Consider the following 17,821-nt stretch of genomic DNA (forward strand, 5'->3'; position numbering starts at 1 on the left):
TAAACCACTGGAATCAATATACAATACTTTCCAGCCACAACCCCCGCCAAAGAGTATAAACTTTACTAAATGTCAATGCACATTTTAGACATAAATTGTGAAACAAACCTTAAACATATTAAACATCAGTGTTAGGCTGTCAGGAAACTCTATCTTTTTATACATGAGAATATAGTCAGAGTTTACCTGCACAAAGAACTCCAATGATAATGAATTTTAGAGTACGAGAATGTTTCTTGCAGAACTCTTCAGCTTTGTCATATGGTTTGGCCACTTTGCTAGGAACACATGGAATAGAAAATATTATGTTAACTATCTTAAAATAAGTTGTTAATTGCACTTCTGCAAATTTCTGACATAACTAGGCATTCACGAGTACTACCAGGACTACCATTTCTTTCATACAGGGGGGGCTGGGGGGGGGCACAAGTAGGTATACAGGGGGAAATTATTCGAACAGTCTAACTACAATTTTGTGAGGCAGGAAACACAAGGAGATGGCATTATTAGAAAAATAACTTGGTCTGATGAAGCCAATGTCAAACTTTCTGATGCTGTTAATAGGCACAACAGAAAACCCCCTTGGAACAATTGAAGAACAGTTGAAACAACCTGGGGTTACAGTTTGGTCGGCCCTTTCATGTAAAGGGGTAATTGGACCCATCTTCTACAATACAACGGTTACCGCAGACCTGTACCTTAACATGCTCAAAGAAAATGTAATACCAAAATTGCAGTTGGAACATGAAAATGAAGACTTCTATTTTCAGCAAGATGGAGCCCCTCCTCACTATGCTTTAGCGGTGCGCAATTTTCTTGATGAAAAATGACCCAATAGGTGGATAGGTAGACGAGGCCCGGTTGAATGGCCACCATGATCACCAGACTTTACCCCGATGGACTTTTTTTTTGGGGGAGTCATCAATGATAAGGTATATTCAAGAAAACCATGCACGGCTGATAATATGATTCAGTTCATAAAAGAAGCATGCCAAGAAATGAATGCCAAAGTGTAAAAACTAGATTACAGCAATGTGGAAATAGTGAGGGCCGCCAATTTGAGCATCTAAGAGATTGTACTAAATTGTTTTGTTATTCTATAAAATACTATTTAAACGGTATACCAATTATTATTATATTTACCTATTATTTGAACTATATACCTACTTATGCACCCCCTTGTATATAAAAGCACAAATATGCTCAGCAACACTGATTGGAGGAGAGCCACCAACTTCAGCACCCATGAACTCCAGTTTTAGGAGCCATACAGTTAAGGGCTTGTTCACATCAGCGTTGGCTTTCCGTTCCGGGGTTCTGTCGGAGGTTTCCGTCAGGTGAACCCCGCAAAGGAAAGTCAAACTGAAACCCCAGCTTCCGTTTCAGTCACCAGTGATATCAATGGTGATGGAAACATTGCTAATGGTTTCCGTTCGTCACCATTCCGGAAGATTTCCGTTTTAACGACGAAATCAATAGCGGAGTCGACTGTGCTATTGATTCCGTCTGAAAAACGGAACAGTGACAAACGGAAACCGTTAACAATGTTTCCGTCACCATTGATATCAATGGTGACTAAAATGGAAGCTGTGGTTTCAGTCACCCGACGGAAACCTCCAACAGAACCCTGGAACGGAAAGCCAACGCTGATGTGAACAGGCCCTAACTGTTAACCCTTTATGGTGATGTTAGAAATGCCTTTTTTTTTTAAAAAAATTAAAGCATCAGTATACAATGACAGTTACGCTTTAAAAACTAGCGAAATCTTAAAAACAACTTTAAAGGAACAGTGTCAGCAAAAGAAATTTTTTTATATCAGTTTGATGTTAGTGTTTTATTAAAAACTTTTATATTTATTTGTGTGTTTGTGTGTTACTTATTTTTATTTTTTTACTTTTTCTTCCCTATGGGGGCTGCCATTTTTTTTCCATTTCTGTATGTGTCGATTAACGACACATACAGACATGGAATACGGCAGCTACAGTCCCATAGTGAATGCGAACGGGGCCCGTTCCATCCACTATGGTGTACGCCGTCTGTGTGGGAACGGCGCATGCGCCGCTCCCACACAGTCCAAGTTGAACTTAGCGCCGTCCGGCGCCATTTTCCTGTAGACCGGAAGTCGCGGCCGGACAGTAAGATTACTACTTCCGGTCGCGGCTTCCGGACTTGTGCACTTGGAGCAGCGGCAGCAGACGGAGCGGACGGACCGGAGGGAGCTGCGGCGGCAGGAGCAGGTGAGTGATTTCTATGTATGTTCGTGTTTCAGTGTGTGTTTACTAGTGTATGTAAACCTACTACACTGTGTGTTAGCTCAAAAAATGGCGACACACAGTGTAGGAGGTTTGACCGTTCAATCCCCTCGTTTCTCCCGGCACTAGCGAGGATAAAGGAGGGGGGATTCTGAGAGCTCACTAGAGCGAGGGATTTTTTTCCAATTTTGCAGCATAAAGCAATGTGGTTGCTTTACCACATGCAATGCTGCAATTTTGGGAATTGCTCCATCTAGTGACCAGTGCTGGGAAATATTATAAATTAGAATCTAATTTATAATATTTCCTGACTCGTGAAAAAAATAAAAAAAATTAGAACAATGTTTAATCACCTACACACTAATTGTTTAACTAAAAAAAAGATTTTTTTTTTGCTAGCAACACATTCCCTTTAAGCATTGGCCCGCACTTGTATTGAACACCATTTACATTAAAGTGTATATCCACCTTTGAACACTATCTTGAAGCTTATATACCAATCTTATCTACAGATAAAAGGAGAATAACCTTGTAACAGCATTGCTTTGTGGATATTGCACTGCTCCTGTTACAGCTTGTATTTTATCCCTGAACTGCATTCACAGTCCTGCTGGCCGGTATTGGAAACAGTTAAAAAGCTTGTTGTCAGACTAATCACTAACATACTCTGATCACATTATGTTTGTTGAGTATGTATAAAGTATATATCTGGAAAGTATCTAAATGTTTACTGCTATGTCTCTATAGACTCCAATGGGCCAGATGTATGCCAAAAGATTGTCCTTTTGGTATATATTCAGCCAGTGCTGGTTCTCGGGGTTCACTAGGAAAACCTTTTTACTAGGGGACCGTCAAGGACCTTTCTCCAAGGAGCAATCTGGAAGTGAAGTATGTAAACTTTCACTGCTCTAGACCATCGGGGACTTTACCATTCAATATTTTGACATTGTATGTAAGTGTATGTGTTGTACGTTTTTTTAAAAGTTGCGCAAATTTTTAAATATAGTAGTCCTTCTCAATGAATTAGAGTATCGTCAAAAAGTTAATTTATTTCAGTAATTCAATTCAAAAAGTGAAACTCATATTATATACATTAATTACGCATATTATATAGATATTATATAGATTCATTCTAGTTGTTCTTTTTCTCTTTTCTTCTCCATCCGGTCCAGATGATCTATGTCTATGATGACTTCTCCCGGCCACAGCCTATTTCTGCAGTTTGCCGCTCAGATGTCTTCAGCTACTCACTTTTCAAACATTTCTGCACCTATAAACGAAGATAAAATTCTCATGGTGCCACACACTACGCCCATAAATATAATAGCGCCATACACTGAACCTCTAATTGTAATAGCGCCACACACGTTGTCCCTGGTTATAATAGCATCATACACTGTGTTCCACACACACACAGTGTTCCATGTAGATTGTGCCCCCCATAGAGCATCCTGTAGATCGTGCCCCCATAGAGCCCCCTGTAGATAGTGCCCTCCATAGAGCCCCCTGTAGATAGTGCCCTACATAGATCCCCCGTAGATAGGGGCCCACATAGATCCCCCTGTAGATAGTGCCCCACATATAGCCCCCCTGTAGATAGTGCCCCACATATAGCCTCCCCTGTAGATTGTGCCCCACATATAGCTCCCCCTGTAGATAGTGCCCCCTATAGGTAGAGCCCCCCTGTAGATAATGCCACTCACACTTTTAAGAGAAAAAACAACAACTTTACATACTCACCTGATTCCCGCGCCGTCCTGTGGCAATGCAGGCCTGCTCTCGTCTTAGCAGGTCTGCTGGGGTTGAATGACGCAAGCGGCGCAATTACATTATCACACCACTTGCATCATTGAAAGGCACTGAATGATTTGCCCCGCCAATCAGCACCTTTCAATGACGCAAGCAGGGCACGATGACGTCATCTAGCTGCTTGAGTCACTGAACGGGGCTAAATGGCCATTCAACGCTTATGCGTATAATTGTACCTGCGTCCTATAGACGCAAGTACAATTATAATGCAGGAAGAGGTGGCAGCGGCTGGTTTCAATGGCGCCGCCGCCCCCTCAGAGAGGCAGCAGGCCGCCGCCTGAGGCGAGAAGCTCATCTCACCTCATGGCCGGTGCGGCCCTGAGTACAGCTTGCGGTCAGGTCTGCATACCCAATCTATGCGTTTCCTAGCAGCACATGCACTGTCTGAAAGGCAAGGCCAGTGTACGGAAGGAGATGGCTTACTCTCCTACCATTGATTCTCCAGCGGAGGCATAGTAGGATGATCCAAACGGGTGATGATCGAATGTACTGCCTGTAGGAGCTGATCCTGGAGTGCACACAGGTCATGCATATCCGTTTCCATCAGACTGTGGATTCACACATATCATTTTGCTGCATTTTTGGGGCATTTTCAGTGGAATTATCATGGAATTTTTCATGGTCTTTTTTTGTCTTATGTAAAAAATGCTTTGGCAAATTTTTCCCGTTAAACCATGCCTCTAACCTCGTTCAATCCCCACCCATACATACCCAGTTCAGCCCACACAGTATCATGCTCCCATAGTGTCACCCCACAGTATAATGCCCCCGATAGGACCTCCCATACAGTATAATGACACCATAGCTGCCACATACAGTATAATGCACGCATAGTTGCCCCCATACAATATAATGCCCCCACAGATGCCCCCATACATTAAAATGCCCCCACACAGTATAATGCTGCATTTATCACAGTGGCGCATGCTGTATGATAAATTTGGCGCATCTAGCTAGACATGCTAGACACTTTTCTCTTGGTTGACTTAAAGCCCTCTTACATAGACCAATGATCGGGCAAACGAGCGTTCATATGAACACTCATTCACTATCATGCCGTGTTTAACCGGTTAAGGACTAGGCTGTTTTACAGCTAAATGACCAGAGCAAATTTCACAATTTTGCTATGCGCTTCTTTAGATGGCTATAACTCAGCAGGTGAATAAAGTTCATCTTTGAATTTTACAATCTTTTTAAAGGACAGATAGGGCTTTGTTTTAGTGGCATTTGTCAGTATATATCATTTTTATTTTTTTCTCTAAAGTGGGCAAAATTGGAAAAAAATGCAAGAATTTAGCAATTGCGCCAGTTTATGCTAGCATTTTTCACACACGGAATGGACCACGGACAAAATTAATCTCCTTTCACATTCTTCCACTTCTCCCGTGCATGGAAATATGTGTGCCTTATTCACTGTGCGGGCATGTGCCAGGGCTTGGCATAAAAGGAGGCTTTTCGGTCCAGGAATTTTGCATTTGATTTTATAGCCGCATACTGTTTTCTGGGGGGTGTAATGCTGCTGAAACATTAGAATCACCCCATAAATGACTTCATTCGCACAAGTAGACCCCACAAGGTTTCCTTCAAGGGGTTTATCATATTTTTAGCAAGTCCAGTTTTCTTCTGAAAGTTTCTTGAATAAGATGGAACAAAAAAAAATCAGCTATTTTTTAGCAAATGAGTCAGTTTAGGCTAGTATTTTTCACACACGGTATAGACCACGGACAAAATTCATCTCCTTTCACATTCTTCCTCTTCTCCCGTGCATGGGGATACCAAATATGTGTGCCTTATTCACTGTGCGGGCATGTGCCAGGGCTTGGCATAAAAGGAGGCTTTTCGGCCTTTTCGGTCCAGGAATTTTGCATTTGATTTTATAGCCGCATACTGTTTTCTGGGTGCGTAATGCTGCTGAAACATTAGAATCACCCCATAAATGACTTCATTCACACAAGTAGACCCCTTCAAGGTCTACTACCAAATATGTGTGCCTTATTCACTGTGCGGGCATGTGCCAGGGCTTGGCATAAAAGGAGGCTTTTCGGTCCAGGAATTTTGCATTTGATTTTATAGCAGCATACTGTTTTCTGGTGGGCGTAATGCTGCTGAAACATTAGAATCACCCCATAAATGACTTCATTCACACAAGTAGACCCCACAAGGTTTCCTTCAAGGGGTTTATCATATTTTTAGACAGTCCAGTTTTCTTCTGAAAGTTTCTTGAATAAGATGGAACAAAATAAAATTACCTTTTTTTTTAACAAATGCGTCAGTTTATGCTAGCTTTTTCACACACAAAATGGACCATGGACAAAATTCATCGCATTTCACATTCTTCCACTTCTCCTGTGCATGGGGATACCAAATATGTGTGCTTTATTCACGGGCATGTGCCAGGGCTTGGCATAAAAGGAGGCTTTTTGGCCTTTTCGGTCCAGGAATTCTGCACTTGATTTTATAGCCGCATACTGTTTTCTGGGGGGCCTAATGCTGCTGAAAGATTAGAATCACCCCATAAATTACTTCATTCACGCAAGTAGACCCCACAAGGTTTTCTTCAAGGGGTTTATCATATTTTTAGACAGTCCAGTTTTCTTCTGAAAGTTTCTTGAATAAGATGGATCAAAATAAAATTAGCAATTTTTTAGCAAATGCGTCAGTTTATACCAGCATTTTTCACACACGGCATAGACCACGGCCAAAATTCATCTCCTTTCACATTCTTCCACTTCTCCTGAGCATGGGGATACCAAATATGTGTGTCTTATTTATCACATAGAGAAGTAGGAGGGCGGACGATAGAAGAAGCTTATTTCACAAATCGCTTTTTTTCAAAGCTGGTTTTACAAAACTCAACAGAGTTTCTATAACACTTCCAAAATATCTGCTCTTGAAGCAGAGATCCCAAAATATTCATCTAGGGGTATAATGGGAATTTATTTTTTGGGGTTTTCTAAAATAAGAAATTGCAGGTTTATGCAAATGGAGCTCTTTAGCAGATGAACTTTAGAAAACATCAAACATGACATCCACCCCCCCACCCATTCCCTCCCTCACCCTTGGAGTAAAATCAGGGGAAAAATAAAAATGTAATGTAGGGCAAATATATTTTCAACGAATTAACTAAAATCTAATAATTCAGAACAGTGTGGTATTTTTTAAAACATGGCTCAATGCACAGGCCTGGTTGTGAGGGACATGAGGGACAGAAATATTGGGAATCTTTGCGGTGCCCGTCTTTTCTGCAGACGCGGCACTTTTTCTGAGGGTTGCTTCTTGTTGGTGTTGGGGGAATCCGACTGATGAAGTGTCTTTCAGTCAGTCGCGTGACATCCTCAGACTGGGGGCATTCTCGGGTGTCCTGAACATCAAATATGAGGCCTTCAATAATTTTTTCCTGGAAATCCAGGTATGTGTCTCTGCCTCTGTTTTTTTTGTAGAGCACAAATGAGTTGTGGATGGCCACCTGTAACAAATAAATGGCCACTTTTTTGTACCAGGTTTTAGTTTTGCGTTTTACTAAATAGGGCTGTATACACATCTTTGCGATCCCTGAACTTGACCGCCAGCAATTCCTCAGACGCATAAGCACAGGAGTCCCCCTTTACAATGCGCTTCCCCACTAATTGCTGTGGAAAACCAATTCTGTTTTTGCGCATGGTACCACATGCCCCAGTCCTTGCAGCATGCAAATGCCTAAACAGGGGCACACTCGAATAAAAATTATCACAGTACAGGTGGTACCCCTTGTGAAGCAGAGGCTGCATTATCTCCCACACGATCTTACTGCTGGTGGAAAGATCAGGGGGGCATCCAGGAACATTTATTGTGCGGTCCCGCCCTTCATAAATTCTGAAGGCGGTGGTATATCCTGACCCGCTTTCACACAATTTGTAGAGCTTAACGCCATATCTTGCCCTTTTTGAAGGTAGATATTGGAGAAAGCTAAGTCTGCCATGAAAGTTGAGGAGGGATTCGTCCACACTTACATTCTGCTCAGGGGTGTAGAGTTGCAGAAATAAATTATTCAGGGAATTTATTAGCGGTCTTATTTTGAACAACCGATCCCGGTTTGCATCGGTACTTGGGGGGGCCTGTGCGTTGTCATTGAAGTGGAGGAACCTCATTATTGTCTCATAACGAGACCTGGGCATTACTGCAGAATATACTGGGGTGGCTTGGGCGGGTCTTGTTGACCAGTAAGACCTAATGGAGGGCTTTTTGACAATACCCATATTTAGGGTGAGCACCAAATTTTTTTTTAATTCCAGCAAATTGGTGGGCGTCCAATCTCTGGCATGGGTGGATGAAGGTTTCTGCCTTATATATTGAGTGGCATATAAATTTGTTTCGTGGACAATCTGATTTAGGATGTGGTCCGTTATAAATAAATGGAAGTAACCCATTTGGACAAAATTTGTATTGTCCACGGTTATGCCAGGAGTGGCAGTAAATCCGTGGATTCTAGGCCCAAAAGATGGGGCAGGTGCCCATACAAGAGCCTGGACTGAAGGGACCAGGCTGTCCCGTGCTACAGCGCTACTTGGCCCTGCGCTTTCAAGTTCTGCAGTTTCAACTGCATCAGGGACAACGTCCCCTGAAGATGAACCTGAAGTGACGCTGTCATCGTCACTATCTAAAACAGGTTCCATCTCGGACGCCATCTCTGATGCGGTCTCCGACTCAGACCACAGCATGGCGTATGCCTCCTCGGCGCTAAACAACTTCCTCGCCATAACGTAACTAACACTAACACTAACTAAACAAATTGTTGTTTTTTTTTTGTTTTTTTTTTTATATAAAACACACAAACTAACTGCTATATATATCTACACTACCGCTAACAAAAAAATAAACCGCTATTGCTATATATATTATATATATGTGGATATATATATAATTATATACTCCCTACCTGCCTATTCTAATAGAATAAAAGATAGAAAGGTAGATATATAGAAAAAAAGATAGATGGATAGATAGATTGTATAGATAGATAGAAATCTATCTATACAGAGAATGTTTTATGAGTGTAACTGTATTTTTTGTGTAACTGTAACTGTAATCTTCTGGCAGCATTTCTCCCGAGTCTCTTCTTCTCCTCAAACTGAAACAATGTTTGAGGAGAAGAAAAGAGGCAGGAGATTTACTGCCAGAAAAGTCAAAATAAAACAAATGTGGTCGCAAATGTGGTTTTCACAGCGACCACATGTTCAGGGACCATCAGATTGGTCCCTGATACTCTGCCCAGTGCCCAGAGCTGTTGGTAACAGCGTGGGCACAGGGCTGTGTGCACGCGATCGCGTGCACACTGTTTTCTATGCAGAAATGCATATGATCGCTGTGATTGGTTGTCACAGCGATCACATGTTCAGGGGCCAAAAGATTGACCCCTGACATTCTGCCCAGTGCCCATGGCTGTTAGCAACAGCCAGGGCACAGAGCTGTGTGCACGTGATCGCGCATGCACAGTCTCTGAAGTGCCGCCGTAAATAGTCTATACGGCGGACTTTAGAGACCCTGACCGCTGGCCGTATAAATACGGCCAGCGGTCGGGAACCTGTTAAATGATCAGCCAATGAACAAACAAATGCTCGCTGATCGGCTGATCCGATCTTTTACGCGGACAATAAAATGGTTCCAGTTGGTAGCACATCTCCCTGTGTAAACAGGGAGATGTACTGCCAACATGATGCAAATGCATGTGGACGAATGACCGTAGTAACGATCGCTTGTACTTATACATTACCATACAGTTTCTTTATAAGGGGCTCACAGGTGACGAATCGTATTTCTGGCATATAGCCAGAAATAGAACATATGACCGCTGAGCCCTGTGATTGGCTGCAGCGGTTACATGCTATGTGCATGTAAACAACCAACGGGAGTGCTGCCGGAGCGTCATCGCTGCATCACCGGTGGCAAGGATAGGTAAGTATTGCTTTTTTGGTTTATTTATTTTATTTCCAGCCCCTTATAACAAAAAATCTCACATCCCGGATAACCACTTTAAATTAGTCTAAAATAAAATGCAGCCTCTTTTAGCCCCTTCCCGACATTTGTCGTAAGTATACGTCATGGAAAGCCAGTGCTTCCCGCAAAATGTCGTATACTTACGACAAATGTATGGCACCGGCTCAGAAGTTCAGTATCTTTACAGCTGACCCCCTGCTGTAATGGCGGGGACCAAAGTTAGCTTCGATCCCCGCCATTAACCCCTTAAATGCAGACGTGAAAAGCGATCGCTGCATTTAAGGTGTTTGAAGGTGATCGATGTCGATGTCGGTGGCTGCAATGGCAACCGGAGGCCTAATACTGGCCTCTCGGTGTGCCTAGCATTGAAAACTTTCAGTCCCCGCCCGGAGGGGGGCCTTTAGGGCCTTCGTAGCCGCCGTCAAGATGGTGCCGGCTCAGGAGATGAGCCGGTGTCATCAGCGGTGGATGTCAGACGTATGTTACAGCTAACATCCAACTGTAATGGCAGGAACCAGAGCTAGTGCCGATCCCTGCCATTAACCCTTCAGATGCAGCGATCGGATGCGATCGCTGCATCTTTGTGGTTGTTAGCAGATCACCAGCTGTGCCCTGCAATCGCACGACTGCCGACTGCTATTATGACAACAAGAGACCTAACAATGGCCTCCTGTCTGCCATTACAGAAGCCGATTAGGCCCCGCCCGGAGGTGAAGCCTAATTGGCTTGCTGTCAGTGAATGACTGACAGATCTAATACATTGCACTACATAGGTAGTGCAATGTATTAGAAAAAAAATCTGACAGTTGGACCTTCAAGTCCCCTAGTGGGACTAAAGTAAAGTGTAAAAAAAAAAAGTGAAAAAACAAAAAGTTGTAAAAAATATAATAAATGGTTTCAAGTAATAAAATAAAACACAATCGCGCTTTTTCCCTTATCAAGTCCTTTATTATTGAAAAAAAACAACATACATATTTGGTATCGCCGCGACCGTAACGGCCTAAACGATAAAAATATTATGTTATTTATTCCAAACGGTGAATGGCGTAAAAAAAACTCGTAAAAAACAATGCCAGAATTTCTGTTTTTTGGTCACTTTGCCCTACAAAAATTTGAAATAAAAAGTCATCAAAAAGTCGCATGTATCCAAAAATGGTGCCTATAAAAACTATAGCTCGTCTCACAAAAAACAAGCCCTCATACAGCTCTGTCAACTAAAAAGTTAAAACGTTATAGCTCTCACAACTTAGCGACAGAAAAAATATATTCTTTTTACAAAAGTAATTTTATTGTGCAAAAAGTTGTAAAACATAAAAAAGTGCTATAAATTAGGTATCGCCGGAATCGTACTGACCCGCAGAATAAAGTTAACAAGTAATTTATAACGAATGGTGAACGCTGTATAAAAAAACCCTAAAAAACTATGCCAGAATTGCTGTTTTTTGGTCACCTTGCCTCTCAAAAAATAGGATAAAAAGTGATCAAAAAGTCGCATGTACACCAAAATGGTACCAATAAAAACTACAGTTCGCCCCGCAAAACAACAGCCCTTATACCACTACGTCTATGAAAAAATAAAATTAGTTAAGGCTCCAATAAGTCATGAAATAAAAATATGCGGTTGTGTAGATCAGAGGGGAACATTTCGTCTGTTTCAAGAGGCGATTTATCGTGGCCCTAAAATTAGGGAACCAGGAAGGGGAGGGCCCAAACATATCTGCTAGAAGCGAGAGTGCCCGTATTATACCAGGACAACACTTCCCAGCAAAATTCCCCACACAGCAAAGGTGCGGAGTGTGGACCAAAAGGGGGATAAGTAAGGACACCATTTATCAGTGCGACATCGGCCTGTGCAGAAAGTATTCTTCACAGCGTAACACATATCTATGGATTATTTTATTGTTTACCCCATTATTATACCACCTGACTATGCCACTGATGTACTCTGCCCAGCTTACAGGTGCCCCCACATTATAAACTGAAATACCAGGAATACTCAAACAAAACTACTACCAAGCAAAATCTACGCTTCAAAAGCCAAATGGTGCTCCCACCCATCTGAGCCCTACAGTGTGACCAAACAGCAGTTTACTTCCAGATATATAGCACCGCCATACCCTTTTAACAATTTTTGGGGTGTGTCTCTCTAGTGGCATAAGCTGGGAACGACATAGCAAACAAAGAGAGGGTTGGATCCGGCATGATTTGAAGTTAAAATGGAACGTGGTTCCAAGTTTAATTGGGTCGAGTTAAAACAGGATCAAAAAATAAGAGAATGAAGTCCTGGAGTATAAGGAGAGGTATTGTAGGTATAGGAAGCCTACGCGTTTCAGACGCTTCCTGCGTCCTTAATCATGTCTGAGGTTGGTCTTCATCTAAGGTGACCTGGGGGTTTTCCCTTCCAACTATTACCCTGGGAACTACATATTTGACACTAAAATGGCATATCTGGGGAAAATTTTAAATTTTTACTTTGCACCATCCGCAGCGCAATCATTTATGGAAAAGACCTGTGGGGTGAAAATGCTCACTACATCCCTTAATAAATGCCTTGAGGGGTGTAGTTTCTAAAATGGGGTCACTTCTTAGGGGTTTCTTTTATTATTTCACATTAGAGCTTTGCAATTGGGAAACAATACTTTGTATGTCGCCAAATTAGGCCTCAATTTCACATGGTACTCCTTCACTGCTGAGCCCTGTTGAATGTCCAGGCAAAAGATTAGGGCCCCATGTAGGGTGATTCTAAAACCGGGAAACACAGCATAATAATTAGAGAGCTGTCTTGTTATGGTGGCACAAGCTGGGCACCACATATTGGCATATCTATTGAAAAATGCCATTTTCACTCTGCAATATCGAGTGCACACTAATTTATGCAAAACATCTGCAGGGTTAACATGCTCACTACATCTATAGGTGAATACCTTGAGGGGTGTAGTTTCCAAAATAGAGTCACTTTGGGGGGGTTTCCACTGTTTTGGTCCCAGAGGGGTTTTGCAAATGCGACATAGCGACCAGAAACCAATCCAGCAAAATCTGTACTCCGAAAGCCAAATGGCGCTCCTTCCTTTCTGAGTCCTGCCGTGTGCCCAAAAATTCATTTATGACCACATATGGGGTATTGCCGTACTTGGGAGAAATTGCTTTACAAATGTTGGGTCCTTTTTCTTGTTTATTTTTTGAGAAAATGAAACATTTTGCGCTAAAGCTACGTTTTATTGGACAAAAATTAAATTTTTATTTTCACTGCCCAATTCAAATAAAATCTATGAAACACCTGTGGGGTCAAACTGCTCACTACACCTCTAGATTAATTCCTCAAGGGGTGTAGTATCACAAATGGAGTCCCTTTTGGGTAGTTTCCACTGAACTGGTACCTTAGGGGCTTTGTAAAAAGTGACATGGTGTCAAGAACCCAATCCAGCAAAATCTGTGCTCCAAAAGCCAAATGGTGCTCCTTCTCTTCTGATCCTCGCCGGGTGCCCAAACAGCAGTTTATGACCACATGTGGGGTATTTCCGTACTCCAGAGAAGTTGCTGTACAAATGTTGGGGCTCTTTTTTCTTTATTTGTTGAGAAAATGAATTTTTTTTAGCTAAAGCTACATCTTATTGAAGAAAAAGGATTGTTTTTATTTTCACTGCCCAATTCTAATAAATTCTATGAAACACCTGTGGGGTCAAAATGATCACTACACCCCTAGATGAATTCCTCAAGGGGTGTAGTTTCCTAAATAGAGTCACTTTTTGGGCGTTTTCACAGTTTGGCTGGGTTCACACGACCTATTTTCAGACGTAAACAAGGCGTATTATGCCTCGTTTTACGTCTGAAAATACGGCTACAATACGTCGGCAAACATCTGCCCATTCATTTGAATGGGTTTGCCGACGTACTGTGCTGACGACCTGTCATTTACGCGTCGTCGTTTGACAGCTGTTAAACGACGATGCGTAAATTGCCTGCCTCGGCAAAGAAGTGCAGGACACTTCTTTGCAACGTAATTTGAGACGTTCTTCATTGAAGTCAATGAAGAGCAGCTCAAGATTACGGGCGTCAAAGACGCCTCGCATAATGCGAGGAGGAGCTTTTACGTTGCTCAAATTACGTTGCAAAGAAGTGTCCTGCACTTCTTTGCCGAGGCAGTCCATTTACGCGTCGTCGTTTGACAGCTGTCAAACGACGACGCGTAAATTACAGGTCGTCTGCACAGTACGTCAGCAAACCCATTCAAATGAATGGGCAGATGTTTGCCGACGTATTGTAGCCCTATTTTCAGGAGTAAATCGAGGCATAATACGCCTCGTTTACGCCTGAAAATAGGTCGTGTGAACCCAGCCTTAAGGTTTCCGAAGCTGTTTTTCCAAGTTTCAGGCAAAATTTTATTACGTAACACTACTCGATGCTTCTCTGCATTTTCATCTGTGACGAGAGGGGGAAACATGGGTGCACTTTTGTAATGTACAGAGGCTTTGAAAAGCTCGGCCTCTGCTGAGGATGGTCCAGCCATATACTTGAGATACCCCTGCAACAACCTCCATTCCCATTTTCCTCACCCAGCCCTTGTGGGGAGCATAAAAAATCATTCTCATTACTTTTGGGACACACCTTGTATTCACTTGAATAAGACAACGCTGCAATACCATGCACAGCCGCTACGAAAGTAACGGTGTGTGAAAGTACGAACAGCCTGAAATTGAAACCTTAAGTAGACAATGAAGAGACTGGTGCACTCGCACTAATGACCCCTACCAATATAATATTTATGGCCTCTTCTAAGGATAGGCCATTTTTAAGTCCTGGGCAACCCCTTTAAATATAATGCTTACGTGTGAAATATATTAAAGTTCTTTTCTTTTTCCTTACCTTAAAAAATTTGATTGGTTGTTAGCTTTCTTTTTGCTATTTTCAACATCGTCATGAACCTCATGAACTTTTTCATAATCATTCACCTTAAAAATACAAAGAAAATACAATGAATAGGTGCAATTCATGTTTTGCATAGTTTAATGCATATGATGATCCAGATTAATTTGCAACCTGGAAAATAGTGCTAGGTAGAATTTACAAAACAGAATAAGGCTAGATTCACACCTTTTTATTCAATTTTTTTTTTAAGCTAAAGCCAGTGGATCCTAAAGGAAGGAAAAGTATATGGGGAATGTTTAGACATGGCAAACAATTTCCACAGTGGGTTTAGCCGTAAATTTTGTAGCAAATCCTCAACGGATCTGCTTAAAAATCTGCATTTGAAATATAGAGATTATGTTGCGTATTTAAAAGCGGATTTGTCACAGATTTCATCCTCTGTATTGCAAAGGCTGAAATCCACGGTGAAAATACGCTGTTTCTCCGCAACAGACAGAGCATGCAGTAGAATGTTAATTCCGGTCCGCAAGCTATTTTACACACATATTTTTTTTTGCAATGTCTGCACTACGTAAACTAAATAAATCAATGAAAGAAAAGTCTGCTGCGGATTTCCACTGTGACCCGTCCGCAGTGGAAATCCGCAGCTAATCCGCCACATCTGAACATGCGCAAAAGGAAAGACTTATTTGTCCTCATTTTTTTATGTATTCCTGGTTTTGGATATAAAAACTGCACCAAAAACTGCACCAAAAACTAAATACAAACTGCATGTATGAGACCAGCCTTACAGCCAAAGAGTGGAAAACATTCAGTGATTTCTTGCAGACATTCCTGCATAGGCAGTGGCGGATCCTCATATGGGCGTTTCGGGCGGCCGCCCGGGGCCCAAGGCTGCACGGGGGCCCATAGCTGCCCAAACCGCACACAAGTGAAAAAAAACTCTCCAGGGCTGCTGCCGGCCGCATTCTAGCGGTCATCGGTCCCACGTGCTGCTGCTGAAGAGGAGGCAGGGGGAATGTGCAGGGGGAGTCATTTGCGGCCAGGGAACAGGGGCACAGCACATCAGCTGTAGAGAGCAGACTGTCAGAGATTGTGATTGGCAGGTGCTGGAGTCTCCCTGACAGTCTGCTCCTCTGTGCTGCTGTGCACTGTCCCTCCTGTCTAAACCTCCAGCAGCTGCCTGATAACGGCAAAACTGAAACTAGAGGGTGAAGGACCTGTGGTGACGTCACAGTCACATGATTAAGGTCCTGGAGGCTGCCAGAGACAAGCACCGCAGAGGAAGAGACTGTGGTAAGTGTGTGTGTGTGTGTGTGTGTGTATGTCTCTGTGTGTGTGTGTGTGTGTGTGTGTGTGTGTGTGTGTGTGTGTGTGTGTGTCATAATGTAAGTCTATATAGTGTGTGCTGTGTATATAGTGTGTGCTGTGTATATAGTGTGTGCTGTGTATATAGTCTATATAGTGTGCTGTGTATATAGTCTATATAGTGTGCGCTGTGTATATAGTGTGTGCTGTGTATATAGTCTATATAGTGTGTGCTGTGTATATAGTGTGTGCTGTGTATATAGTCTATATAGTGTGTGCTGTGTATATAGTGTGTGCTGTGTATATAGTCTATATAGTGTGTGCTGTGTATATAGTGTGTGCTGTGTATATAGTCTATATAGTGTGTGCTGTGTATATAGTGTGTGCTGTGTATATAGTCTATATAGTGTGTGCTGTGTCTATAATGTAAGTCTATATAGTGTGTGCTGTGTATATAGTCTATATAGTGTGTGCTGTGTATATAGTGTGTGCTGTGTATATAGTGTGTGCTGTGTATATAGTCTATATAGTGTGCGCTGTGTATATAGTCTATATAGTGTGTGCTGTGTATATAGTGTGTGCTGTGTATATAGTCTATATAGTGTGTGCTGTGTCTATAATGTAAGTCTATATAGTGTGTGCTGTGTATATAGTCTATATAGTGTGTGCTGTGTATATAGTGTGCGCTGTGTATATAGTCTATATAGTGTGTGCTGTGTATATAGTGTGTGCTGTGTATATAGTGTGTGCTGTGTATATAGTGTGTGCTGTGTATATAGTGTGTGCTGTGTATATAGTGTGTGCTGTCTATATAGTGTGTGCTGTGTATATAGTGTGTGCTGTGTCTATAATGTAAGTCTATATAGTGTGTGCTGTGTATATAGTCTATATAGTGTGCGCTGTGTATATAGTGTGTGCTGTGTATATAGTGTGTGCTGTGTATATAGTCTATATAGTGTGTGCTGTGTATATAGTGTGTGCTGTGTATATAGTGTGTGCTGTGTATATAGTGTGTGCTGTGTATATAGTCTATATAGTGTGTGCTGTGTATATAGTCTATATAGTGTGTGCTGTGTATATAGTGTGTGCTGTGTATATAGTCTATATAGTGTGCGCTGTGTATATAGTGTGCGCTGTGTATATAGTGTGCGCTGTCTATATAGTGTGTGCTGTGTATATAGTGTGTGCTGTGTATATAGTGTGTGCTGTGTATATAGTGTGTGCTGTGTATATAGTGTGTGCTGTGTATATAGTGTGTGCTGTGTATATAGTCTATATAGTGTGTGCTGTGTATATAGTGTGCGCTGTGTATATAGTGTGTGCTGTGTATATAGTGTGTGCTGTGTATATAGTGTGCGCTGTGTATATAGTCTATATAGTGTGTGCTGTGTATATAGTGTGTGCTGTGTATATAGTCTATATAGTGTGTGCTGTGTATATAGTGTGTGCTGTGTATATAGTCTATATAGTGTGTGCTGTGTATATAGTCTATATAGTGTGTGCTGTGTATATAGTGTGTGCTGTGTATATAGTCTATATAGTGTGCGCTGTGTCTATAATGTAAGTCTATATAGTGTGTGCTGTGTATATAGTCTATATAGTGTGTGCTGTGT

General features: G+C 42.0%; 1 protein-coding gene across 1 annotated transcript in view; it reads right to left on the bottom strand.

Moving 5' to 3' along the window:
* SLC28A1 (solute carrier family 28 member 1) overlaps positions 1 to 15,760 on the bottom strand; it is a 50,362-nt gene extending 34,602 nt beyond the window's left edge. Inside the window, exons 1-3 of the mRNA XM_075859424.1 lie at positions 15,692 to 15,760; positions 14,898 to 14,983; positions 187 to 278 (exon numbers count right to left, since the gene is read on the bottom strand). Of these exons, the coding sequence (XP_075715539.1) occupies positions 187 to 278; positions 14,898 to 14,983; positions 15,692 to 15,760 (247 nt within the window). The remainder of the gene's footprint in view (positions 1 to 186; positions 279 to 14,897; positions 14,984 to 15,691) is intronic.
* Positions 15,761 to 17,821: the final 2,061 nt, after the last annotated feature.

Source organism: Rhinoderma darwinii, chromosome 3, assembly GCF_050947455.1.
Source record: "Rhinoderma darwinii isolate aRhiDar2 chromosome 3, aRhiDar2.hap1, whole genome shotgun sequence".
NCBI lineage: Eukaryota > Metazoa > Chordata > Amphibia > Anura > Rhinodermatidae > Rhinoderma > Rhinoderma darwinii.